The 27,614-nt window shown below is 41.9% G+C and overlaps 1 protein-coding gene across 4 annotated transcripts in view; it reads left to right on the forward strand.

Annotated features, from left to right (window-relative positions):
- LOC135207301 (protein downstream neighbor of son homolog) overlaps window positions 1-27,614 on the forward strand; it is a 315,011-nt gene that overhangs the window by 114,240 nt on the left and 173,157 nt on the right. The window contains exon 2 of one of the 4 annotated variants that reach the window (XM_064238975.1): window positions 10,866-11,073. In XM_064238975.1, the coding sequence (XP_064095045.1) occupies window positions 10,868-11,073 (206 nt within the window). In that variant the 5' untranslated portion in view covers window positions 10,866-10,867. Of the gene's footprint in view, window positions 1-10,828; window positions 11,074-27,614 lie in introns of those variants that run through there. The other 3 variants (XM_064238977.1, XM_064238976.1, XM_064238974.1) reach the window with 3 other exon arrangements.

Raw genomic sequence — 27,614 nt, forward strand, 5'->3', positions numbered from 1 at the left:
GGTTCGACGCGCCATGAGGACACGCGACGGTGGTCTCTGCAGGTCCCCTGACTGCCGCTCCCACCGGGACTGGACGGATAGGGGGACCAAGAGCAGCTCCTCTGACGCATGGGACCAGGGCCGCTGTTCTCGGTCCAGCTGCTCCGGACAGGAGGGTTCGCTTTGGTCTGGCAGGTCGTCTAAGCTACTTCCTCCTCTACTGCAACAGAGAAAATTCTATGTGCCATCCGAGGATCTGATGCCGCCCAAACAGGTTAACCCGGAGCTAGCCAGGCTAACTCTGGGAGTGTCTCTGCAGCAGCTCCTGTCAGAGAACCTCTGGTTCTCGCAGCAGGAGGCACTCGCCCTGGAATCCACCGCTATGGCGGCTTTCCAGGCAGTCTCCTGGCTGGACCTGTGGTCCCTCACAGTGTCCAAGGTCACGGCCACCTCTGGGAATATTACTCCTGAAGGGGACCCGGCTTTCAGGAGACTTTGCTAGTCTAGGGTTAGGGCCATCTCCTACCTCGCCCACCAGACGGTAAACCTGTGGGCCAACCTGGTACTTAGGTGTAGGGATGCAGTCCTTACCCGAGTTTCCAGGTCGGCTGGGCGTGAGGCTGCATTAGGACTTCGCAACGGACCTGTACAGAGTTCCTCCTCTCTCTTCCTAGGAGAGATGGTGGACACTGCGGTGGAAAGACGTCACACTGATGACAGTGACCGTCTGGTACACCAGGCTTCATCAGTTGACAGTGCAGGTGCACGAGTGGGCTATGGCCCACTCAGTAGAGCTGTCAGCCGGATACATTCCAGGCAAGAGGAATGTAGTGGCAGACAAGCTCAGCCACCAGAATCAGGTGGTAGGGGCAGAGTGGTTCCTTCACATGGACGTGGTAAAAAAGGTTGTTCGACCTTGGGGGTTGGGGGCTTCCAGTCGTGGACTTGTTCGCCACAACAGGAAACTTCAGGTTTTCTCCTCCGTAGTTCCGAACCCATGGGCGGTTGCAGAGGACGCGTTCCAACATCCATGGGACAATTTCGATGTATACACCTTTCCCCTGTTTTGTCTGATTTGCAAGGTGATCAGCAGGGTGCTGATCACCTAGAATCTTTGGATGATCCCAATCTGTTGGCTCTTCTCTCCTAGGCACTGAGAGAGATTTCTCTATGGCACAATCTTCTATGTCAGCCACACATAGAACGGTACCACTCAGCAGGACAGCCCCTTTGTCTTCACGGCTGGAGATTATCCGCCATCTCTTGTGAGCGAGAGGCTTCTCTTGCCATGCAGCAACAGAGATGGCAGGATACCTCAGACAGTCCTCTGCAGCAGTATACTAGGGAAAGTGGGCCATCTTCTGTGGTTGGTGTCGTAGACAAGGTCTCTCTCCATTCAGAGCCACTTTTAAGCAGATTGTGGACTTCCTAGTCTTTCTTTTTGAGCGAAGCTCCTCTGTGTCTGCAGTTAAAGGCTACAGGTTCGCCTTGGCCCTGGTCCTGAAGCTGCGAGGCATGGAAATATCCACTTCCATGGAAATTTATGAGGAGCTTTGAGAGGTCTTGCCCACCCAGGAACTCAGGCCTCTTAAGTGGGACAGGACTCTCGTCTCGAAGAGCCTGACTTGTGAACCATATGATCCTCTGCGAGAGTCGTCAGACAGGGATCTGACCCTCAAGACTTTTAGCTGGTCCTGGCATCAGCAAAGAGAGTAGGAGAACTTCAGACCACCTCCACATCCTTCTACCTTTGGCATTTAACCCAAAGGTCCTTGGATACATTTTCCTTGTGACCCTTGGTGTAGCTTACCCAACTCCTTTAACTGGACAAGGTTGCATCTCGCCTCTGTGAACCTTATGAATGTGGGTGTGAATGAGAGAGTGACTGGCTCCTCTCTTTTTCCCCTTTCCATTCTTCATTCTTCCTGCGGGCAGAGAGTTGCAGTTGTCACACACTGGAACTAGTGGCTGATGCAGGTAAGTTATATTTAAAGAGCTCCATCCTTTCATTAGGATGTAGAAGCATGTATCCTTCCCTTTCCTAAGAAGGGCGGAGGGGAACCTTGGCATAATGCTATCGACTATAAAGGTTCTTGTTGTTCATAGAGACTACGCATGTCTCCCTCTTATGAAGTGGTCCAGAGATCTGGTCTTTGGTTAGGCAGTTGCCATACTCGATCAATTGGACAGAGGCCAGGTTTCCCTCCTTGCTCTTACGACCAGGAGGGAAACCTTTCGTTGGGCAAACACCAGTCTGTTCATAGAGGCTCACTCAGATTCCTTCCACCAATCTGTGAGTCTTCCTAATGTAAAGGACCAAGGGTTTGTATATCGTGTAGGAACAAATCACATTTTTTTTTAAGTTAATTGTATTTTTCCTAACTACACAAACATGAGGTCCTTTACATATAGGCCCATCTCATGCCACCCCTTAATCTGTTCCTGGGCCTAAAGCAAAGTGGAATGTGTCCAGTCAGGCGGGGGATTCCTGATTACTGGACAAGCAGTTACTGCCTAACTACACATGTTAAATCTTCATCGGTCAAATTCCAGCCTACACTGAAAGTAATTCCTAATGTAAAGGAGCTCAGGTTTGTATATGTAGGAAAAATACAAGTTACTTTAAAGAATTGTGATTTTTGGCTTGGTAGATACTAGTACATCACCAGCAAATGGGTATATGGTAATAGTTGAGCACAGAGACCAACAGACACTCCTGCCAGTAATAAAAAAAGTGGTGAGACCTGGATGAAGTATGCACAGCAATGAATGGCGTGCTTACAGACAAATAGCCAATAATCTAAACTACCACCACAGAACTGTCAACCATTCTTTGCACTTTGTTGACCCACAGATAGGCATTCACACACAACTTATAGAATCATACTGGGCAAAGCACAAGGCTGAAATTCAGAACATGCAAGGATGCAGATGCACTTTTCTACAAGGTTATTTAAATTAGTTCATGTGGATGGAAAAAAAGATGGTTGAGAGGTTATCAGGGTACTGTAATGCAGTTGTCATGCAGTATCCTTTCAGTAAGTAATTTTTCAACAAAATTTTTAAAGGAAATGGAATATTATGTTTATTTTTTGTCAGCAAATGAGTTCATCAATAAACTGAGTTCATATTTCCAATGCTTTCCCTATTTTCACTTGTTCATAAAACATAGAACATATCTTGTCAGGGGTTTGCTTTTCTTTACATGAAGACATTTGCATTGGCCATTCTTTATATGGGGATCATTGGGTTTGCTGTTCTTGACATGGAGATATTGGGTTCTAATCTTGACATGATCCAAAAACTTATGGACATCCTTGGACCGGAGGAAGAAGAATGGCATCTTTGTCTAGTAAGAGCCCTTGGATATTAACTGCCAAGGACCAAAAAGATCAGAGGAGCTTCTAGTCATTTCCGGTGCTCAGTTAGGAACCCTTTACATCCAATGGCGAAAAATGCTCTCATGTTTTCTGAGAGACTTGATTTCCTGCCTTCATTACTTGAAAGAAGTGGAAACCGTGTTTGAAAATTGTAGTATGTACCTTAGGACCTTTATCTGTGGCTGGGAGAGGAAGCACAGGGAGCTCTCTTTCCCTCCTCTATTTCCTCACCTTGATTCAGGGTATTGAGTCCAGGGGGACCCTGGGGGTACTTTGTACCTGGATTATCTACCAGTTTTTTAGTGGTTTGGGTGTGGTATTTTATTGCAGTGTAGGTGACAGCATTGTCTGGTTTGATATCTGTTCTATGCCCAAGGCAAGGGCACCTTTTTAGACTTTGTTAGCCATTGGAAGCCTTCCTACACTGCAAAGTTCCCACCTAAAGTAGGGGTGGTGACCCATGACTATACTGTCACATCACGACAGGTTAAGAGGAGCGCCAACCAGAGGCATTATCCACCTGCAGTATCTCTCTTACCAGGTAGAGAAACAACAAGCATTTTATCAATGCTAGCAACTTTTCTTTTTTAAGGTTATTAATTTCTAAATGTTTTGGAGTAGAATATGTCCATGTATCCCACCTCCTGTCAATGTGGATTCAGCAACTTACTTAGTAAGTTACTTATATGAAAATATTTTTTGTTCATGAAATCCAACCTCCTGTCAATGTGGATTCAGCAACTTTACCTTAGTAAGTTACTATATGAAAAATTTTTTTGTTCATTGAAACTGTACCTGTTTCAGATATATATATAGATGGTATTTTCTGAAGTGTCCGACAGAATTTTAAAAAACCTCCAGGTCACACGTCAGTGGTCGAGCCAAGGTGGTTTAAGTAACCCATTCCCGCCGCTGGGAAGGCGGGTTTATCAGGAACCCATTCCCGTTTTTACATTCCATTAATTTTTCCTTGTCGACCGGTGGTACTGGAAAACAACCTGTCTTAGGATTTTGGAAACTTCATTGACCGCTAAGTAATTTCTAAATTGTTTTCTTTTAATTTATTTACTTGGATTTGTGGCTAGGCATACGCTATCTTAAATTGATTTGAATTTGATTCATTTTTGCATAAGATATCTGAATCTAGTTAGGCTAGTTTCAGAGGGTGTTGTCTGCAAAGATAGGGTATGGCTACCGAAAGCTTCGGTAGATCCGCACTTGGTATGCACAAGGGGTATGAGTCTTGCTTCTTTGTTGAGATTTGTCATGTAAGGAGTGTGAGACTTTGTCTAATTCCGTAAGGAAGACTTATGATTCGTATGTACGTAATTAATCAGTAAACATGTCTAATTCCGTAAGGAAGACGTATGATTCGTATGTACGCAATTAATCAGTAAACAAAAGTCAGGGTAGTGATCCTGCTAACCTTCCTGTAGACTTTATTTTGCCTAACCCTGTAGTATGGCCTACGGGTTATGAATATGTCTGCAAGAAGGTGATCGCTCTCCTTCATTGTTGTGAAGAGTGCTACTTCTGTTATTGTTACTCCTAACCCTGTAATGTTGCCTTCGGGCCCTAAAACAGTGTCTGTAGAGGTTATTGCCCTTTCTCTAATACTCTTTCGATTCGTAACTTAGAATCGAAAGTGCTTGCTTTAGAGAGCAATAGTGAAGTGGTTAAGTGCAGTGACAGTGCCCCTTGTGTAGTGGAGGGTGCGTCAGATCGGCCTTATTTCGCCTCTAGGCCGGGACCTCTGCTTGACTCCCAGGACCCGGGGAGAGAGCATGTCGAAAGCCGAAGGAGGGTTACGAGGAACCCCCACCGATCTGGCGTGCCTTCGGCAGTTTCTGATGAAAATCCCCAGACTGCCAAAGTGCGTGCACGTGCACGAATCCTGAAGGATTGCTTCTCGTCCTCCGAAGCGTCCTCCCCGCGCAGGGGTTGGAGCTTTCGGAAGGACTCGCGCCCTCTAAATAGAAGTTTTATAGAAGAGGACGCTTCACGTCCTCTCTCTCTCGTTATGCGTTTCAGTGAGAAGTAAGAAGGTGAACGTCGCCTGATCACGTGTACGTCTTTCCACCGAGAAATATGAAATAGAAGTCTTAGTAGCAGGACGCTTTTGAGAGCGGACGTCCAAGCTTTGTTACTGTGAGAATAAGAAGGCGTTCCCTCGCCCCTCGTATTCTCACACGATCAACCCTTCTCCTTGAGACTGCTTCGTGCAGTCGGATTTCTCTCCGATGATGTATCGCTCTTCCCTGAAGGCAGTTTCTCTCGCTTGTTTTGATGCCTGTCAGGAGCGTGACGCTTTTCTGCATGCTTCTTTTGACGCTCGGCTTGGACGGGATGCTCGGATGGACGCCAGGCGCGTGCGGGTGCACGCCAAGCGCGCACCAGTGGATGCCGAGCGCGCGCCAGTGGATACCAAGCACGCGCCCCAGTGGACGCCGAGCGCGCACCAGCGCACGCCAGGTGTGTTGCCTGGCTGAACGTTTCTGTTGAACTCTTCAAGCTCTTGTTTACGATTTGGGCCTCAAGAATTTTTACCTCTACCTTCGGTGATACCTTATACCTCACATGCAAAGAATGTGAAGTAAGCAGTGCTTCGGAGGAAGCTTAAAGTGAACAGACAACTTTGTCTCTCGAAACCCAGCAAGACCTCGGGTTTCGTGAATTCAAGAGGTCTCTGTCAATATTATATTGCTTTTCGCAAAGGTGGATGGAGTTAAGGAAAGCTCAAGGGAAGATCTCGTTTGCTCTACCGCAGTCTAGACTTTGCGATAAGGCAGTTACGGGTTATGTAAAAGCTCGACGTCCTGCACGTCAGGACTCTCGGCAACGTTCAGTAGGATTCTTGCAAAGGCACTCATCAAAAGGACGCTCTTCAGGAAAGCGCAAGACAGGACTTCCTTTGCCACATCTGAAAGGGTTTTTCAGATGATAGATTTTGTTAGTTCCTAGTCGGGACTACGCTGCCGAATTGAAACATCGTCGTTCTACCTGCCGTAAGCCCAGTCTCTTAACAGGATTCTTGCCCCGCCTCGTTTGAGACGGGAATCGGAAAAATAAAATGCTCGACTTCCTGGATTACGTTTTGTCAATTCAGTGACTTTCCCCCATTGACAATATACTATCGTTTTGTCAAGTAAGTGGGTATCCCCTCATTGACAAAATATCTCTTTGTCCTGTAAATGGGTTAGTTCTCATTGACAAACATCTCATTAACTTTATATTGCGTAAGCGGATAAGCTCTTATTGACTAAGATTCGGAAGAGCTCTCATTCGTCATTCGCAGACTCGTACAAGAAATAGACTTGTAGACTACGTCAATGAACGCTTATGTCCAATAACATAAGAAGCTTGAGCTGTCTGCTTCGATTCTCTAAGTTTTGTTCATGAAACTTACCTGTCAGATATGTATGTAGCTGTATTTCCGAATTCAGCTATATATATGTCTGCCAGGTAAGTATGAACAAACTTTATTGTAATATAATTTCATATTTTGCCTTGCGTTATTTTACTACTGGTTGGTTCAAGTCATATACGCTTGCTGTAGTTACCTCTTCGGATGGCAACCGAGAGGTCTATTGTCTATTATTTTAAGGACATTTAATTGTTACTCCCTGCAGCCTTCCAGGAGTTTCCGATTTATCTTTTACCGTTGTATGGTAGTGTTATGACGACACAAATGCATCTATATATTTAGCGTTTTCTGTTTCGCTTAAATATACCAGCTTGAGAGTCTCTTTCTGCTCAAAAATAACGGACCTATTTCTTCGTAGAATAGGGTAGCTGTCAACCCAGGCATAAAGTTAAGAGACGACGATCGTAAGCTGCTGCTGTGACTGTCCTCCAGTCCAACCGAGCCAGTACCAGCTCGTGCGTTGTCATGCGCGGTAGGTTACGTCTCTCTCTCCTGCGGGATTGACTGACTAACCGTATCTCTGTGCTGGCGGTTACGTCTCTCCTGCGGGATTGACTGACTAACTGTATCTCTGCCCTACAATCACGGACTTTAGCCTAAGATTGAGGGGATTTCTTACATGAATGAATAAACATTGCATTCGTTTTGCCTTACTATGTTCAACAGAGATATCTCTTACTCCTTTCGGTGCTCGTTACTGCACTGTATAGGACTACGAGTCTACCGCAACATTGCACTAGTATATGCTCTCCTGCTTAGGTAAAGCGCAGCCTTATTAGGGAAGTAAACATACTGTGTGAGGGAATGGATGAGCTTGCTGGGGACCATTTCCTTCCTAAAGAAGTTTGTTTCCCTGAATAGACTGCAATTCAGACCTCTACATGTTTTTCCTACCGGGAAACTGAAATTTTTATTAGAGATCTAGAATGATTCTGAACATCTCTCAGTGCGTCAAGTATCACCTGAGGTGATAGAAAGAAGGTGCCGGACATCTGGAGAGGGTTTCAGATGTCCTGGATCATAATCTGAAAGAAGTGGAAGCAATTCAGTCGTTCCTCCAGTCCTCGAAACGAGTTTTTGGAACCAGTGGTCCATATCAACTCTGATCTTCCACAGCTCTCTCATATCTTAGGAAGTATCTTCTCTCGGTCCCTGTTCGGGTTTACGAGAAAGAGCCTATTATAACAACAGACGTAGAATGTAACGATCCTCTAGAGGTTCATTACAGGATTGCAAAAGTCCGTACGAATCGTCTCGATCGACGGCAGCAACTACTGACTTCCGAGTGGAATCTTTTTTTTTAGAAGTATGTTGAGAGTTGTGGAGACTTTAGGGACGTCCTTTCATTCATCTCTATGCTATGTTGAGGACGAAGAGGCTTATTCTTCTCTGCTCCCTTATTCTCGATCCGGGAGCGGTACCATTAAACGCCATCCTATGATATTGAACGGGGATGGATGTTTAGTCTCTTTTCCCCTTTTTCAAATGCTTAGGAAATGTAATAGATGATTTATGACGTCACAGGGAGCGACAATGACGCTGATCGCCCCATGTTGGCCTTCAAGATCCTAGATTCACAGAGGTCACGTCCTTCCTAGTTCACTTTCCAAGGACCTTTTCCGAGAGAGTCGGTCTACTCTAACACGAAAGGTACCTATAACCTCTCCGCTCTGAGTCTGACCACGTTCAGACTATTGAGATGTTGACAGCATAAGATTACCGTCTTCCCTTTCCGTTTGAAGAATGGGATAAGCTGGCAGTCACAACTATTAAAGAATACGCAAATATGTTGTTGATGGCCTTTGGGCTCAGAGATTTGCTTCTGTCAAGCAACAAAGCCCTTCACGATCTTTGAGTTCTGTGGAATCTCGAAACTCTCTCACCATCTACTTTTTGTCTCACCTGTTTTCTCGGAGTCAGACACTCGTGCGAGATCAGGCGACATATAGTAGCCCTGAGTTTCTTGTTGACGAAGTCGGTTGCGTTTATACACCCCCGATGATCGTTTTACGAGACCAGGTTGGACTGTCAGGCATTCGTCCTTCGGGACTGAATCGCCTTTTTGCCCCTCGCTCCTTTCTCCTGGCACCAGAAGCTCGAGTCAGGAGTTGCTCAGGAGTTGATTCACTAACAACGTTGGGTTGCGTTGATACACCCCCCAAGGTTTGCTTAGCTTGAATCGCCCAGGCAGTCCAGACACTCATCCTTCAGCGAAGAATAGTGCCATATGGTCTTCAGGGTACAGCCTTGCTGTCCTTGATTCGTCTGACTGGTCAACTGGTCGGTCACCTGACATTAGTACAGACGGACTGACTGTGCATGTCCAGATCGAAGCTTTCTATATGGAACTTAGACGTAGTCTGAAGTTCTTGATGTCAAAGCATTTCGAACCTCTCATTTTGGTTAACTTATTGCTCGTGACCAGAAAGGCCTATTTTCTAACTGCTCTAGATACGACAAAGAGGGTTAGTGAGGTTTTAAGCCATCGTCAGAAGTTTTGGCTTTAGGGAACACAATGCGGTGTGTTCGCTAAACCTTCCGTTGTGGCCTAAGAATGGAAACCCGTCTTGTCCTTGGGCCAGGAGCTTGGAATCAAGGGATGGCAAAAGTTATTGGGCAAGAGCCAGAGAGAGTCCTGTGCCCTGTCTGGTCTCTCAAGTTTTATCTACATAAAACTAAAGAAAGTCGAAGTCCTTCGGACAATCTGCAGTGTTCCGAAAAAGACCAGACTTGCCCATATCAAAGACCCTGGCTTTAGTGTTGAGGAGTTCTTTCAAAAAGGCTCCTTCATTTTGTTTGCACAAAGATTTGAAATCTTTTGATCTGAATGCTCACGAGGTGAGGGCGCGGCCTCGGAAGCATTTCAACAGAGCATGGCACTCAGTATCATACTGAGTACCACGTTTTAGCGAAGCAACTCTGTGTTCGCTTCACACTTCCTGCGGGATGTGAAGACGGCATATGAGATCTGCTGCTCGCTAGGGCCATAGTGTCTGCAGACACAATCTTGGGGCAAGAAGTACCACTCATCCTATCCGTAGAAAATGGTTAGGAAGAGCTCTTAATTTAGTTATTGAGTCGCCGCCAATGGCGACTTCTTAACTCTTAAGCCTTAGTTAAAACACCTTAACTTTGGCTAGGTTGGTCAGGTGGTGATGTATATATATATATATTTATTTTACTTCTTAGCCCTCATGGTATGGTCAATATGGTCTAGTCACGTCGTGGTCTCGCCCCTGTTGACAGATCATCTGGAGTGCACCAGCTATATAGGTCTCTACCTCGCTGGCAACTCTAGTAGCACAAGCAGACTTACGTGGCAATAACCACGAAGCCAGCTATGCTAACAGGTGGAACCAAGATGTAAATCATCTGCATGCATTTGTTTCCCAAAATCCTTCTATTCTGTCCCTTCCCACCTCCAACGGTGGGATTCAGCTATATATATATCTGACAGGTAAGTTTCATGAACAAAATGATATTGTTATGATACAATAAAGTTTGTTCATACTTACCTGGCAGATATATATAATCAAGTACCCACCCACCTCCCCTCAGGGGACAGTGGAAATAAAAATTATGAATAGAAAACGGGAATGGTTCCTGATACCCGCCTCCCAGCGGCGGGAAGGGTGGGCTACTAACCACCTGGCCGACCACTGCTGTGTGCCGGAGGTTTGGTTTTTAAAATTTTGTCGGACTTCAGAAAATACAGCTATATATATATCTGCCAGGTAAGTATGAACAAACTTTATTGTATCATAACAATATCATTTTTCATGATGAAATTTAGTTTCATATACTTATCAAGTACGTAATTTCAGAATCGGAGCCCTCCCTCCCCTCATATGGAGATCAGGGCACAAACGAATTGAGCTCTTTGCTATGTTGTTCCTCTTCCCTGAATGTGGACAGGGTTTGCCACCTACCCAAAACAAATGAAGCACTACTATAAATTTGGAATTTTTAGGCTGTGGTGGTTGAAAACGTTTAGCTAAGTAATTACTCGGTAAGTACATATAAATGAAACTTAATTTTGTCATGTAAATAACATTTTTGAATTAATGTAAAATACTTTTCAGGTATGATCATGAATAGAGATTCATCTGCAAAGTCTCCAGCATGGATTCGTCCCGAAGATGTTATGAAAGTCAGAAAATTAAAGGCAAAACGGAAAGCATTGCAAGCTCGTATGATAAGCTCTACAAACACCTTGCAGATTTTGGCCCCAGTACATGGACAGACTAATGATTCATTAGGTCAAGGTGTGAAAAGGCGAAACCCTTTCAAGTAAGTGATAATGAACATTTTAGTTTTAGTTAGATTTTTTTTATGACAGCATAATTAAAAATATTTTATTTTTTGTGGATACATCTTTATGTCTTACGCAGCACTACAGTGGAACCTTGGTTTTCATATGTAATCCATTTCAGAACATCTCACGGAATATGAAACAAAAATTCCCAAAAGGAATCCGTAGAGGCAGTCCCCAGTTATTGGTGGACTCGCTTAATGGCAATTAGGTTTTATGTTGCTTCTCTAGCACCATAAAATTGGCAATTTATGGTGCCATAACAGGCCAAGTTTCGGTTATCGGCGCCATAATGTGCTGATAATAGAGTTATGGCATCATAACATACCTAACAGAGGCGCCATTAACAGTTATCTGTGACATTAACTGAAACTTGGCACCATAAGTGCCATAAATCCTCGAGTTTCAGTTAATGGCAGTTTTCACTTATCAGCCCCTTGTCTAGAACAGGAAACCATGTACAGGCAGTCCCCGGGTTACGACGGGTTCGGCTTACAACGTTCCCAGGTTAAGGTGCTTTTCAATTATATTCATCATAAATTATTTCCAGGGTTACGACGCCGACAACACTGATCTGGCAGATGAAATATGACACCAAAAATGCAAAATAATCAATATTTGAAGGTTTTTTTGATGAAAAATGCAATAAGAATGCAGTTTACATAGTTTTCAATGCACCCAATGCATTAAAAGTAAGGTTTTCTTAGTATTTTTTATGATGTTCCGGCTTACGACAATTTTCGGCTTACGACGCGTCTCAAGAACGGAACCCCCGTCGTAACCCGGAGACTGCCTGTACTAGGTTGGCCCAACAAATTACTTGTACTTCTAACTGTTTACTCAAGATAACAATACTTTTTACTAGCTAGAAAGAATTAAAGGGAACAATTAAATGCTAGTATTTTTGCTTCTTTGCGTGGTTCAGTTCCACCTATTTTTCTGTCATAGAGTTGAATCGTTGGAACTTCAAAGGTTCAAGCAGACTTTAAATTTTTTATTACAAAGCAAGCTTAAACAAGTCCCATTTCATCTTTCTTTAAGTCTTTCAGGAAAGAGAAAAGTCATAGGAAAAATTAGTAAATAAATAAATATGAAGGAATAAAAAATAAGAGTGATATGCTGAAATTCAGGAGACTTGGCAGAATGCAGGAATGAATTTGCTCCTCCCTTGAACAGAAGATTCCACAACTCACTAGGCAACTACATTGTGGCTAAAACAAGTCTTGGAGTAAACTGAGTACTATAGTAGATTTTTTTAAACCTGGCAAACTTGCACTTAACTTGCACTTAGCTGCTTGTCGCTGATTGGATGAATGTCGTGTTGTCCGAATCTCTCTGTTTTGTTTTCACACTGTTTCCAGAATTATTGTGATATACGGCCATAGATTGAGATAAGAGCCAAATTATGTAATGTTATGTAAATACCAGTTGTAATAAACTTAAGTATTAAGAAGTTACATACCATATTATTATATAATAGTTAACAGTTATGAAACAACACTCTCCGAAGCTGTAGACTTGAAATATGTTTCAAACGCATGAGCTTTAATGTTTAAATTTCTAGCTAGATTTTTAGCGCAATCGTGCCATTGGTGGTTTGGAAAAAAGCAAAACATATTTATTGTACATTGCTGAAGGTTATATAACGCCCAAGAACAAAATACTATCGTAGAAAATGTAAGCTTGCCGAAACATTTGGGGTGGAGGAGTTGAGAAAGGAACAGCCGGCGAGTTGTCGTCTGCACACACCGCCATCATCAGTCAGCTTAGAATCGGCTATCAAGTAGTTGGCTCACTGTCGTCGATTCCCCCTATTTCAGCCATGGCCACAAGAGTCGATATGGAACAAAGCAGAGGTGAAGGCGCTTCAAACACCAGGCATATACATGCTGCTGGCAGTAGGCTTACTAGTCAGTGCCATAATATAATAATGAATGTTTTTCAATATTTCACTTCACAGGGCCCTAGGAAGACAATGAAAGAAATCATGAAGGCGACAGCAACAGCAACTTTATACATATCCTAAAACATTAATGACATTCTGTGAGCAGTACTTTTGAAATGCAAAAAATGAACATTATGATATATAAACATCTTTATTATTTTATGAAGACGAGAACACCACAACCCGCATTTGAACCTCCCGCTGAGAGTACAACGTTCTGTCAATCCCGAGGCTGTTCCTCCCACAACTCTTCCACCCCAAATTTTCTGACAAGCTTACATTTCTACGATAGTATTTAGTTCTTAAGCATTATACAACATCAGCACTGTACATTAAATATGTTTTTTTTTTTTTTTCAAACAACCAATGGCATGATTGCACTAAAAATCTAGCTAGAAATTTAAACATTAAAGCTCATGCGTTTGAAACATATTTCAAGTCTACAACTTCGGAGAGTGTTGTTTCATAACTGTTAACTATTATATAATAATTTGGTATGTGACTTCTTAATACTTGAGTTTATTACAACTGGTATTAACATAACATTACATAATTTGGCTCTTATCTCAATCTATGGCCGTATAATCACAATTCTGAAAGAGTGAAAACAAAACTGAGAGATTCGGACAACACGACATTCATCCAATCAGCGACAAGCAGCTAAGTGCAAGTTTGCCAGGTTTAAAAAAATTGACTATAGTATGTATTAAACCTAATGCATGCACTGCTGGAAAATGGCACTTTTTGCAGCAGCAGCTTGCCTAGAGTTGGCAGCAAAAACAGCGAGGTTAGATAAAGAAGAGAGAAGCAGATGTTTGTCATTATAGTGCATTTTATGCAAGAAACATTATGAACTCACTTTATGTTAGTGCCAATAATGAACTCACTCTATGTCATTGCCACAAGTCAACATAAAAGGTTGGCAAAGTAAACTTGATTGATGACATAACTCATTTAAGCTCAGAAGAATACACTTTACTCCTACAAGCACTGCTTATCCGTGGGAACCTTTGCAACATGGGCCATAAAATTGCAACACCTGAACCAAGAACACCAGTACACATGCAGTTAGACTTTTTCAGTATTATAGTATAATAATGTTTGGAGTAGCAATAACAGGTTGTTAATAACAATAAAGTACAAGTAAGAAGTAAATATGATATGGGGATAACAAAGATAATAAATACTATACATTTTCAATTCACAAAGGTGATGATATTCCTAGCTATGAAAAATTTTATAAACTAATAACACAGCAATTATTCGGTGCAGTTAAATTGAAAAAATAACTTTAGAAAATTTAAGATGAATTTTAATGCTTTGTGCAAAAATTTTAAGATGAATTCTAAAGCTTTGTGGAATCAAAATCTTGCTGAATAAATTCTAGGTTGTAAGTGGAAATTTAGATATAGTGGTCCCCCCATATTCGCGGGGGATGCATACCAGACACCCCGGTGAATAGTTAAAACACGCGAATAGTTAAAACCACCACTAAAAATGCTTATAACTGCCTATCTTGAAAGTTCAGATGCCAAATGTATACCTTAAATAACATCCTACTTCAAATATGCCTAAAATTACTAACCTATTACTGTATTAATCTTTGAGGTTATATTATTAATATTTCAGTCATCTTAAACATTTTACTATTAAAAATATATACCTACAGCCAATAACAGAGAGAGAGAGAGAGAGAGAGAGAGAGAGAGAGAGAGAGAGAGAGAGAGAGAGAACATTGAATGGCAACATCCTGTATCTGACCATCAAGAGTGAAATTATGAATTATTTCTGAGACAAAGAGAATAATAATGGAGAGAGAGAGAGAGAGAGAGAGAGAGAGAGAGAGAGCAAATAACTCCTAGACTCCGACTCCTTCCCCTCCAATTCATATATCAAACTCATTTACTTCCCCCCCACCTTCCTCCAAGTGGATAAAAAGACTGGGAATCGCTATTTTTAATTAATCTTATTAATATTTGAAAATTAGTTATAAGGTTAATCATTTATTTATACTACAAAACAAATAAACATATGTAAGTTAGAGAGAGAGAGAGAATGTTATTGTTACTGTTTAATTTCATTAAACTTAATATTATTTGTAAACTAGTACTGTATATTATTATTTTACCCTAAAATGTAGTAATGTCCTTAAAGATATACTTATACATACACTTCTAGCCCAAACAGAGGGCGAGAGTTACCACTATGACATAGGTATCTTGTGTGGCAAGAGAGAGAGAGAGAGAGAGAGAGAGAGAGAGAGAGAGAGAGAGAGAGAGAGAGAGAGAGAGAGAGTTATCCTTATTTAAAAGAGTGAAATGGATAGATTATTGTATTTCTTTAAAATACTATCACATGAATTTTGAAAATAGTTATATTACTATTATTATTATGCAAAAATATTAACCCTCTTACGCCGTTTGGACGTATTAAACGTCGAGTCAAAATGTCACCCGTATGCCGATTGGACGTATTATACGTTGACTGAAAAAAGTTTTTTTTTAAATTCGCGGAAAAATACTTATAGGCCTACCAGCCAAAAACTTTTGAATCACGCGCCTTGGGGGATGCTGGGAGTTCATGGATCAAGGCGTTGTTTTGTTTACAATCGTTACACAGACGCGCAAGCGTGAATTTCTTTCTTATCGCACTAAAAAGTATCAGTGACACAACTCAAAAATTATTTTGTCACTTTGACATAATTTTTGCACCATTTTAGATTATCCGTTACATGGAGTATTATATATGGAAATGTGTGCAATTTCATGTAGAATACAACAATAAAATACTCATGATTGTTGCTTTTATCAGTTTTGAAATATTTTCATATAAATAACGATAAGTGCCAAAATTTCAACCTTTGGTCAACTTTGACTACCGAAATGGTAGAAAAATGCAATTGTAAGCTAAAACTCTTATATTCTAGTAATATTCAATCATTTGCCTTCATTTTGCAACAAATTTGATGTCTCTAGCACAATATTTAGATTTATGGTGAATTTATGAAAAAACTTTTTCCTTACGTCTGCGCGGTAACTCTTCCGATAAATTTTTTCGTGCGATTGTCAAAATGTTTTCACCATTTTAAATTAGCCGTTACATAAAGTTTTATATATGGAAATGTGCGCAATTTTATGCACAATACAACTAAAACAACCCATGGTTGTAGCTTTTATCAGTTTTGAAATATTTTCATATAAATAACGATAAGTGCCAAAAATTCAACCTTTGGTCAACTTTGACCTGACCGAAATGGTCGAAAAACGCAAATGTAAGCTAAAAACTCTTATATCTAGTAATATTAAATCATTTACCTTCATTTTGCAACGAATTGGAAATCTCTAGCACAATATTTCGATTTATGGTGAATTTAAGAAAAAAAAACATTTTCCTTACGTCCGCGCGGTAACTCTTCCGAAAAAAGTCAGAAATTTTTTCTTGCAATTGTTGTAATTTTTGCACCATTTAAAATTAGCCATTACATTAAGTTTTATGTATTAAAATGTGCACAATTTCATGTAGAATACAACAAAAAATGATTGAAGGTTGTAGCTTTTTTCATTTTCAAAATATTTGCATATAAATCACGATAAATAGAAAAAAAACCATGTTCGGTCAACTTTGACTCTACCGAAATAGTCGAAAAACGCAATTGTAAGCTAAAACTCTTACAATCTAGTAATATACAGTCGTCATTTATCTTCATTTGGAAACAAATTCTAAGTGTCTAGCACAATATTTTGATTTATGGTGAATTTTAAAAAAAAACTTTCTTTCCCTCCGCGCGCCGATTCACGGCCGCGAATCTCTGAAATGAGTACATCGCATTCTCCTAATATTTGCTCCTTTTCTTATTAGGCATTTTATAGAGTTTCATATATGAAAATGTGTGCAAATTCATGAAGAATACAAAGAAAAATATTTGCATATAAAAAAAATATATATAAAAATTTTGACATTAGGTCAACTTTAACTCGTCCGAAATGGTCAAAAACTGCAATTCTAAGCTAAAACTCTTACAGTATCATAATATTCAATCATTTGTCTTAATTTTGAAACAAATTGGAAGTCTCTAGAACAATATTTAGATTTACGGTGAATTTTTGAAAAAAACATTTTTTTACGTCCACGTGTTATGAATTCATGCATCATTTTGTGATAATATTTTTTCTGTGTTGCTTTCATCGTTTTACAATGTGTTATATATAAAAATGATTGCAATTTAGTGTACAATACAACAACAAAAAAGTAACTTGTTAGCTTTAACCGTTTTTCGCACAGCTCGATTTGAATACAATTATGTATGAATTTTTTTTTTCGCTACCATATATCGCATTATTTATATATGATAATGATATTTTTTCCATTTCTGATGGTTGCATACTAAACTTCAGGAAATGACAAAAAAAGGAGCCAAAAATGAACTCTTAATCTTGAAAACTAAGCACGCTGTGATTTTTTGAAAAAATTATTTTTTCCGCTTCCGTGCTCACTCCAAACCCGCCTCGGCATACGGGAGACGTTTTGGTTTTTAGGGCTTCGGCGTAAGAGTGTTAATAACATACACATGTACCATGGAAATTCTCTCATCTCAGTAAGAGAGAGAGAGAGAGAGATCTTGAGTGGGCAACGCACTCACCCTCCTGCACATTACTTGATATATTTGACAGCTGTTGGACCCCAGCCATCTCACCTTGGCTACGTGGAGTTCAAAGATAAGATGCGGGGTAAGATGGATTTTCTTTCATTCTTAGTAGTGAGTTTCACTCGCCCCAGATCTATACCGACACCTTTTAAATGAAGGTGAGCGAGCTGGAATATTCTGGCAGGTCCAATTTAGCAGTTCTCTGGTATTTTAGCAATATCTTACCTTAGAAATATTGCTGAAGGAACCTATTTCACGGAGCGACACGGCTGAGCCCAGAAATAGATTTTTCCTACGTCAAAATCCCTTATTTATATATACTAAAATCTTGCTAATTCACTTTAATATTTTCTTTAATGAATTTATATTATTGCATTTTACATTAATATTGATATTTGAAAACTAGTAATTCATTTATTTATCATACAAAAAACATACAAATCTGTAAGAGAGTGAGAGAGAAATGGAATGATTATTGTAGTATTTCTGTAAAATACTTTTACATGTGATTTTTGTAATTATAGTTATTTATTATTATTATTATTATTAATTATTATTATTATTATTATTATTATTATTATTATTATTATTATTATTATTATTATTGTTCTAAAGGGTCCACAATAATACAAAGTGGGAAAAGTCTGTGTATAATTTTGAAGACTTTACAGAAAGCTTTCGAACCCTTCCCTGGGTTCATCTTCAGACCAAAATGAAGATGAACCTAGGGAAGGGTTCAAAAGCTTTCAGTAAAGTCTTCAAAATTATACACAGACTTTTCCCACTTTGTATTATTGTGGACCCTTTAGAACATTATATATACTCTCGTGATAGAGAGTTTTTCCCTACTAAATTATTATTATTATTATTATTATTATTATTATTATTATTATTATTATTATTATTATTATTATTATTATTATTATTGATTTGGAAGGAGACCCTCTTTCAAACAAGTTTTATTGAAAGATATTGCTGCATCAGCTGCATTCAACTTGTAAATAGTCTTCTCTATTTTTCTAACAATAGCTTTCTCTCTGCTACTACAACTGGCGAGTATTGCGCCGATATTACTCATCAGGAGGAGGCAATTTCGGATATTGCTTAATAGTTATTTATTTATTTGTCACAGTACATGAACAAATAAAAATACAATTCGATCTAGTGCCAAGTTTCGTCTCGGTATCATCCGAGCATGATCACGGCAGTGGATCGGAGTAGACTGTAGGTGTTGTCAGATCTACTCAATATATAGCGGCAGGCAGAGGGGGTCAACCGCGAGCTGCGTTTTCATTGGCTGGTGGCGCAATGCGCTCCAGCTATGGTTGAAAGAAGTTTTCTTCAAGACGCTTCTCGTCGTTGAAGGTTGCGCTGTTGCAGCCTAGCTGATCGTCGAGGCTGGGGCAAGACTTCCCCGGGCGCTGTGTCACGACGGCTCGCGTTGTCATTGGCTGATGGGCTGCTTGTCTCATCTGGTATTCTTTGATCGGGAGTGTCGTTCGGTCTGGTATTATTTGTGCTATTATTTATGCAGATAGGTCTCCTTAGGTTGGTGGGGAGGAAGAGGACTTCCTGCGTCGTATTCATGAGGGCTTCTCTTGTTGTATGAGGAGTGCCTCGAGCAGTCGCAAACGCCGTTGGTCAGGAGCCCTCCCTATTATCTTAATATCTTGATAATAACCTCCGTCGCGGGAGATGGCTTCCTGGTGTGCTGTCATGGTATGGTTTTTAATTGCCCCTTCTTGTGCGTGGCAAGAAATCCTCTTGGACAGTTTCATAGAAGTCATACCAACGTAAGAGCCGGGACAATCCACGGACAGGGCATGGAGAATTGGTAGACTACATTCGACTGTTTCAAGAGGTCTCTTGCTGGGGGGTCGGGTTGTTCTTCATGATAAGGTCGCGGGTACGTCGATTCTGGTAATAAATCACGAGTTCGAGTTCTTTGTCGACTTCGGTGGGGGTCACATTTTCTCTGATGATTTTTCTCAATGCATCTTCGTCCTCACGGTGACGTGCGTGCATTCTGGCTTTGTAAAACAGCTTGATCTTCTCATGGGGGTGGGGCTGCGGTCTCTCACTCTCGCTATACCACCGATCCAACGCTGTTCGGACTTCTTATTAATAAAGAAGTCCGAACAGCGTTGGATCGGTGGTATAGCGAGAGTGAGAGACCGCAGCCCCACCCCCATGAGAAGATCAAGCTGTTTTACAAAGCAGAATGCACGCACGTCAACCGTGAGGACGAAGATGCATTGAGAAAAAATCATCAGAGAAAATGTGACCCCCACCGAAGTCGACAAAGAACTCGAACTCGTGATTTATTACCAGAATCGACGTACCCGCGACCTTATCATGAAGAACAACCCGACCCCCCCAGCAAGAGACCTCTTGAAACAGTCGAATGTAGTCTACCAATTCTCATGCCCCGTCCGTGGATGTCCCGGCTCTTACGTTGGTATGACTTCTATGAAACTGTCCAAGAGGATTCTTGCCACGCACAAGAAGGGGCAATTAAAAACCATACCATGACAGCACACCAGGAAGCCATCTCCCGCGACGGTATTATCAAGAATATTAAGATAATAGGGAGGGCTCCTGACCAACGGCGTTTGCGACTGCTCGAGGCACTCCTCATACAACAAGAGAAGCCCTCATTGAATACGACGCAGGAAGTCCTCTTCCTCCCCACCAACCTAAGGAGACCTATGTGCATAAATAATAGCACAAATAATACCAGACCGAACGACACTCGTCGATCAAAGAATACCAGATGAGACAAGCAGCCCATCAGCCAATGACAACGAGCCGTCGTGACACAGCGCCCGGGGAAGTCCTTGCCCCAGCCTCGACGATCAGCTAGGCTGCAACAGCGCAACCTTTCAACGACGAGAACGCGTTCTTGAAGAAAACTTCTTTCAACCCCAATAGCTGGAGCGCATTGCGCCACCAGCCAATGAAAACGCAGCTCGCGGTTGACCCCCGCTGACCTGCCGCTATATATTGAGTAGATCTGACAACACCTACAGTCTACTCCGATCCACTGCCGTGATCATGCTCGGATGATACCGAGAGAAACGTTGGCCACTAGATCGAATTGTATTTTATTTGTTCATGTATGTGACAAATAAATAAATATTAAGCAATCATCCCCGAAATTTGCCTCCTCCTGATGAGTAATATCGGCGCAATACTCGCCAGTTGTAGTAGCAGAGAGAAAGCTATTGTTAGAAAAATAGAGAAGACTATTTACAAGTTGAATGCAGCTGATGCAGCAATATCTTTCAATAAAAACTTATATTATTATTATTATTAGAATAATTTGAAAATATTAATAAAACATATTTTCTGGGCTCAGCTCGTGTCGGCCTATGAAAGTATCCTTAATATCATTCTTTCTAGGTGGGGGGATTCTGATAGGAAGTTCTAATTGGTGTTTGTCTCGTGGTAGTGTTCCACACTCGCCCCTATATCATACCGACACTTCTTTTTTAAGAGGGTGAGCGAGTCAGTTTTACTGACATTTTCTTAATTTTGTTTTTTCTCTGGTAATTTTAGGCTAATTTTACCTAGAAAGAATGATATTAAGGATACTTTCATAGGGCGACACGAGCCAATCACCCAGAAATAGATTTTTCCTTCGTCAAAATCCCTTTATACATACATGTACCATAAAAATCTGTCATCTCAGTAGAGAGAGAGAGAGAGAGAGAGAGAGAGAGAGAGAGAGAGAGAGAGAGAGAGAGAGAGAGAGAGAGAGAGAGAGAACACAGACTCCCTCCCCTCCTGTCACATTCTTGATATATTTGACAGCTGTTGGACCTCAGCTTGGACCTGGAGTTCAAAAGAAAGATGCATGTAGACTGGGATTTCCTTCATTCTTTGTGATATCATTTAATCTTATTAAACTTACTAATACAGTATTGATCAGTATTAATATTTTAAAATTAGTAAATCATTTTTGTATCATAAAAATGTATTTAGGCTTGAAAATAACATAAAAGTACACTAATTAGTGATTATTTATTGTCGGAAAACCCCACGAATAGGCCAATCTCCCGCAAATAATGGGTAGATATGGTGCAGAGAGAAATCCGGGAATCAGTGAGTCCGCGAATCCGGAGAACGCGAATACGGGGCCCACTGTATATATTCCTAACAAGACTGAAATGATATAAACATAAGTAAGTGATTGACAAAACCAATTTATTAAAAATGAGTTGTAATGCACTAAAAAGCATAAAAAATCCTTACATTAGTTAAACAAAAAACCATGAACAAAACAGTCAAAGGAGAAAAATATTCACAGTTGCCAGACACTGAATCGGGGGGCTACTTAAGATCCATTTAATTGTTCAAGACTTTTGAAGACTACCCTTTAAATGATAATGATATGGGAATTATCCAAAAACAATACCCAAAACAAGTTGATAGTGCTGTAATGCATGAAATGGTATTAAAATGTAAATGAGCATAGTAAATAAGAAAAATCTGGCAGTAAGAGTGTAATGTGTATCAGAAATAACACTCACAAAGAAAGACCAAACCAGCCATCAAGGCTGCTGTATAACTCTGATGCATACTTTAAAAGATGGAAAGGGAGACATCATCTGTGTAATGTTTGGAGATTGTGTTTTACACACATTACGGCTACTATGAATTAATGACTTTGAGAAGAAACAAACAAGTCCTATCATACAAACCAGTTAATTATACAATGAGTGCTCTCTTCCCTGTTCCCAAAACTCGTTCCCTCGTGTATAGTTTCCACAAAAAATGAGGTTATGGGTCAATACTAACCTGAGTGTTTTTGTGTGGTTAGACTACATTTTTCTTCTGTTTGGCGGACAAAAGACTTGTTATCTTGGGAACTTTATTGAGCTGAGGTATAGAGACATAAATGATTGGTGGATTTGTATAAAATAATCTTTTAATCATTGTAAAAACTTTATTTTGCCAACCTGTCCCCATTAATCCCTTGACGGATGAGTTGAAGAGGAAATTCCTTTGCCAAGTGCAGTAAGCAGCTTGTCTGCATTTGTTGGGTATGCATATTTGGAACTTGGACACTTCAACCTGCTATGGTTGAACATCTCAAACATCTGTGGTGTTTATAGTGGAAATGTAGAAGTTTCCTGTGATTTGGTACTTTTCTCTTCTTAGGTTGGTTTAAAGCTAGTATTTTTATGTATTGGGTCCAAAACCATTTCTATTATCAAGCAGAGGAGCTTGGTTTAGTTGTATTTTGCGACAAAATACAGGTATTGTATTTAGCCAATATAAACCTCATGGAAAGTTTGTTCTTTGTATAAGGCGGAGTATTCACGCAATGGTTTACCCGTCAGTCCACCCATGACCATTTGATGGATGAGCGTCCACACATAAATAGTAGAACTGTCAGTTGGACAGTCAACTCGAGTTCATTGCCCTCATTTCTTGCTTAGCCTTCATCGTGGCAACTCTATATGGCAGTGATGGAAGCTCCGCTGGGTGATCAGTTCAAAATATGAAAGCAGCAAAAAAGCGTAACAAAACATGGTCTAAATATTGCCTATTAAATTGTGATATCTATTCTCATACAATATTAATGAATAAGGCTAAATTAGACCCGGGGGTTATTTATTTATGAAATGGACCATGAAGCCTACTTTCACTTGTAACACCTTTCATAAAAAAGGCAGGACACTGGCATAGGCCTATACCAAATTATATTCATCACATAGAAATAGTTTTTGTTTATTATATGATTTGGACTCACTACAGTCTACAGGTCCTAACAGTGAAATTAATTAGGCCTATACGTAGCTCATTCATATTCCGAGCAACTGAGATCCTTCCCAATCGAAATCCAGCTGTGAACTGTCATAAAATCGTTGGTTACCCATCCACACGTGCAATCACCTGTCAGTCAGTCGAAAGAACTTTGGGTAATTCTGTCTGTTCATCAATTCTGGTGAATGGACTGAATCCGTCCACAAACTGTTGTCCACTCATATGTTTTAACATCAGTTTCAAAGAACTGACAAGGAGACTGACAGGTAAACCTGTGAATGAGTACCCGGCCTAAGAAGAAAAGTCTTAATTAATCCTTAAACTTATCAACTTTTACTCATTACTGTAAATTCTTTTAAAGCCCTGTGATTAGTACACATCTCCAATTTTGGAAGCACAGTCAAGAACCAATTGTAAGTTACCATTTTGATAATTTTAAGCAACAGTTCAGCATGTACTTTTTCTGCCCTAATCAAAGGCACAAGGCTTATACTTTTGAAATGTGAGGATGACACCCTAATATGTATACCTTATCATAGTGGTGCTTTTCTTTTTATAAAATGTTGTCTTGAATATAAATTTGTTCCTACACTATATACAATCCCTCGGTCCTTTACATAAGGAGTAGTGTCGGCGTAGCTGGAATTACGACCGTTAAATTCTTGAACAAGGGGGTTAGGTAGTAACTACCGTGTGGCTGGTGAGGCCAGCCTCACCGGATATAAACACTCTACTTTGCCTTGGCCGTCTTCCAATGAAGACGTGTTTGTGAGCTCTTGCTGACTGGCCGTTGATCATTTTCCTGGTGGGATCTTTCTTTTTTATTTTTGTTTTTTAAATAAATATGTATATACTGTGTTTCATATTAATATTAAATTCAGTCAATTCAATTGATATGCAAACCCACTATTTGTGATAGCCTTTATAGCCGACTTTCTACTTTGTGTTAAGGGTCGGCAGCAAAGGTATGCCAACATCTTCATTATTTACATAATTTCGCCCTGTAATGTGAGGACGAGATATGTATTTAACGTGAGGACGAGATATGTATTTAACGTGAGTGATATTGATCCTTGAATGTGTGTGTGTGTGACGAGACATGTATTCATCCGAAATTTATGCTTACGCTTTGGGAATTACCGAGGGGAACTTCAGACGTTTGTCCTTTGTTTTATTTTTTCTAGTAATTTCTCTTCTCCTTCATCCTTTCACTAGCTATCGGATGAAGTTAGAAGAGGGGGTGTGTGGTGTTGGTGTTTGGGGGATCTCCTCACTTCGGAGGGCGGTGCCCTTGGATGCGAGAGGAGTATCCTTGTTACTTTAAATCATATTTTCTTTATTTTACAGAATAACATGTGATTAGTGTTTACAGCAGTATTGGTTGCTCTTCGTATTGGTTATCCTAACCTTGGAATTGTACCTGTGACTCATAGCATGTTGTGATACTGATCCTCGAGTGTGTGTACTGATCCCCTGCTGGTAATCATATTCATTTACCACTACTACCTTGGAGTTGAGTCACTAAACGAAGTTTTCACTGCTGCCCTGTGATGATTAACTATTCCTGATGGTAAAAGTCTTGCAGAATTTGGAGAAATTGAAGAGGAAGAGAGTTCGTCAAGTATCGTCATCCTCCTCTTCGAGATCATCATATTTTCATGAGTCTCCACCCCTTTCAACTCCTAAGGCTCCTTGCCGTAGAAGGAGAAGGTAGCTGACCCTGGGCCTAGCGTGTCGGGAGCTGTAGAAGCGGAAACTTCAGTTTGCACTTCTGCTCCTAGTCCTATGAGGTTCTGCCCTAAGACTACTGTGTCAGGCGCTCCCGTTCATAAGTTCCCTGAGTTGCACGTAATCTTTGGATTCGCATGCATCCAGAGTAGTTGGCGCCGAGTCCGCTCACCCCTCATGACTCGGGCAACGGGGTGGGAATGAAAGGAGCGAGTCGCTCAGGTGACTCGTGCCTTGCCGGTGATTGCTGGGTTCCCAGGGTTGACGTGACGGTCTCGCGGGACTGTCCATGCAGAGACCGGTGGAGGCTCCCCATCCCGTCCTCTTGAGATGATTCAGCCTCGACGAGGACTTGGACGAGTTGGAGGATGGTATTGGCTCTCTCCAGTCAGGTACACGCTCAGCCCCACCCAGATGACGGTCATGTTTGCACGACCAACCAGTCTCGGTGGTGGCAGATGCTCTGCCTGCCATACGAGAGTTTTGTAACCCTCCTCGGGGAAGCGTTCTCTCCACTGCTGCTCCGTCAGGTTCTCCTTCCCAGGTCGCGCTGGTTCCTGCTGCTTCGGCAGCCACCGCAGCCGTGTCCTGGATGGGAGAACCTTCTACCATCCTGAGGAAGTTGGCGAAGAAGAAGAGGAAGGTGTTGTCGTCATCTTTTTCATCTTCGTTGTTGTTGTCGTCTTCTGCCGCCTTCTCTACTTCTTCCAAGGCTTCCCAACTGAGGAAGAAGGAGATCTCGATTCCCCCCCCAAGAAGTCTCGCACAGAGACTTCTAAGGGTCTGTCTCATCGTCCGGTGAGACAGGTGGGGTCTTCTGCTGGTCCTCCGGTTCCCTTCCCCGTCTCTCCTTCCCCAGTGAAGAGAAAGACAGGGACCGTAGAGGTACCAGCCGTCACCAGGTGTACTGTCACCTGCTGGTGACTGTGCAGCCAGGGTCCAGGCCTCTTGAGTATGCTCAATGCCAGGACCCAGGCACAGAGCGGAAGGATGGTAAGAGTTGCCCAGGTGACTCGCCAGACCGGTGATCGCTAGCACAGCGATCGCCCGGTACCCCCTAGGGTAGACTGACGTCCCATCTGACCGTACACGAGGCGAGACTGGGAGGAGGTCCCTAGGTCCCCGGGAACAGCTTCACCTGCTTCTGGGACTGTGACGCATCCATGACGGACGGTGCGCGGTCTCACTGCGTTGGTGGACGCTACGAGTAACCCTACCATCGATCACACCACGTGATCGGATGGTCCGCACGGCTGGTAGCAGCTCCCCTAACGCAAGAGACCGACGCTACCGTCCTCGGTTCAGCACTTTCCGCAGGGAGATCTCTGGTCCAGACCTGCAGGTTGGTGATCGCCTGCAGCCCTCTCCATCCACCGGTTCTGCGGCAGACAGAGCAGGAGCGTTAGATCTACCTCACCTGTCCCTTCAACCTCTTCAGTGGGATACACCAGGAGGAGCGAGGTGACAAGGGGGTATCGTGAGGAGTGCGCTTCTCTCGGTCAGCCACGAGAGCCTATGTGCCTGTTCGGTCTTTAGGACAGGACAGGTTGTACACTCAAGTAATTAGAGGAGATCATGGGGGGGCTGGTGAGGATGATGACATTTTCCTAGACTCACGGAGTGACCATCACCGCTGTTCACAAGATGGTCCCGCTGGACTTTGCACACAGAGACCAGTGTGGGCTCCCCCTTCGTTCCTCTTGAGAGGTTTCGGCCTCGATGAGGACTGGGACGCATTGGAGGATGGTATCGGGTCTCTCCCCTGTCAGGTGCACGCTCAGCCCCACCCAGACGACAGTCATGGTGACCGACCGGTCTCGGTGGCGGCAGACATTTCGCCTGCAGTACGAGAGTTTCGTAACCCTCCTCGGGGCAAAGCGTTTTCTTTCTCCAGACGGTAACGCTTTCCTAGACTCTCGTAGCAGCCATCACTGTAGGTTGATGGCCGCCTGTGTCTCACTTCTCCGGCTGCTAGTTCTGCTAGCAAGGCGAGCGAAAGCATCCAGTCTTCCTCCCCCATTCCCTCTCTTCCTATGACTATGCCGGGAGGGCGAGGTGAATAGGAAGGATCCTGCAGAGTGCTCTCTGTAGGATTCAGTGTCAGGGGACTGCGTTCCTGGAGGGGCCTTTGGGTCCAACCGGACGTACGTCCACGTCATTGAGGAAGGATCTTCCCCCGTTCCTCCTCGATTTCTATGGAAATCGAGGAGGGCCACCATCCCGATGATCCATCTGATGAAATTTGGGGGGTTTCGCTGAGCACTTAAAATTCTTCGGAATTTCTAGCACTCTCCGAGTGTTTTTTCTCTTCTACGATCTGCAAACACCTGGGCGAGATCATGGTCCAGAGTGGGTGAGACAAAAATTCCTGATAATTGTTACTACTATAATCGGGAATCTTGCCGAGTGCTCAAATTCCTTGGAATTTC

The sequence above is a fragment of the Macrobrachium nipponense genome, chromosome 32, assembly GCF_015104395.2.
Source record: "Macrobrachium nipponense isolate FS-2020 chromosome 32, ASM1510439v2, whole genome shotgun sequence".
Lineage (NCBI taxonomy): Eukaryota > Metazoa > Arthropoda > Malacostraca > Decapoda > Palaemonidae > Macrobrachium > Macrobrachium nipponense.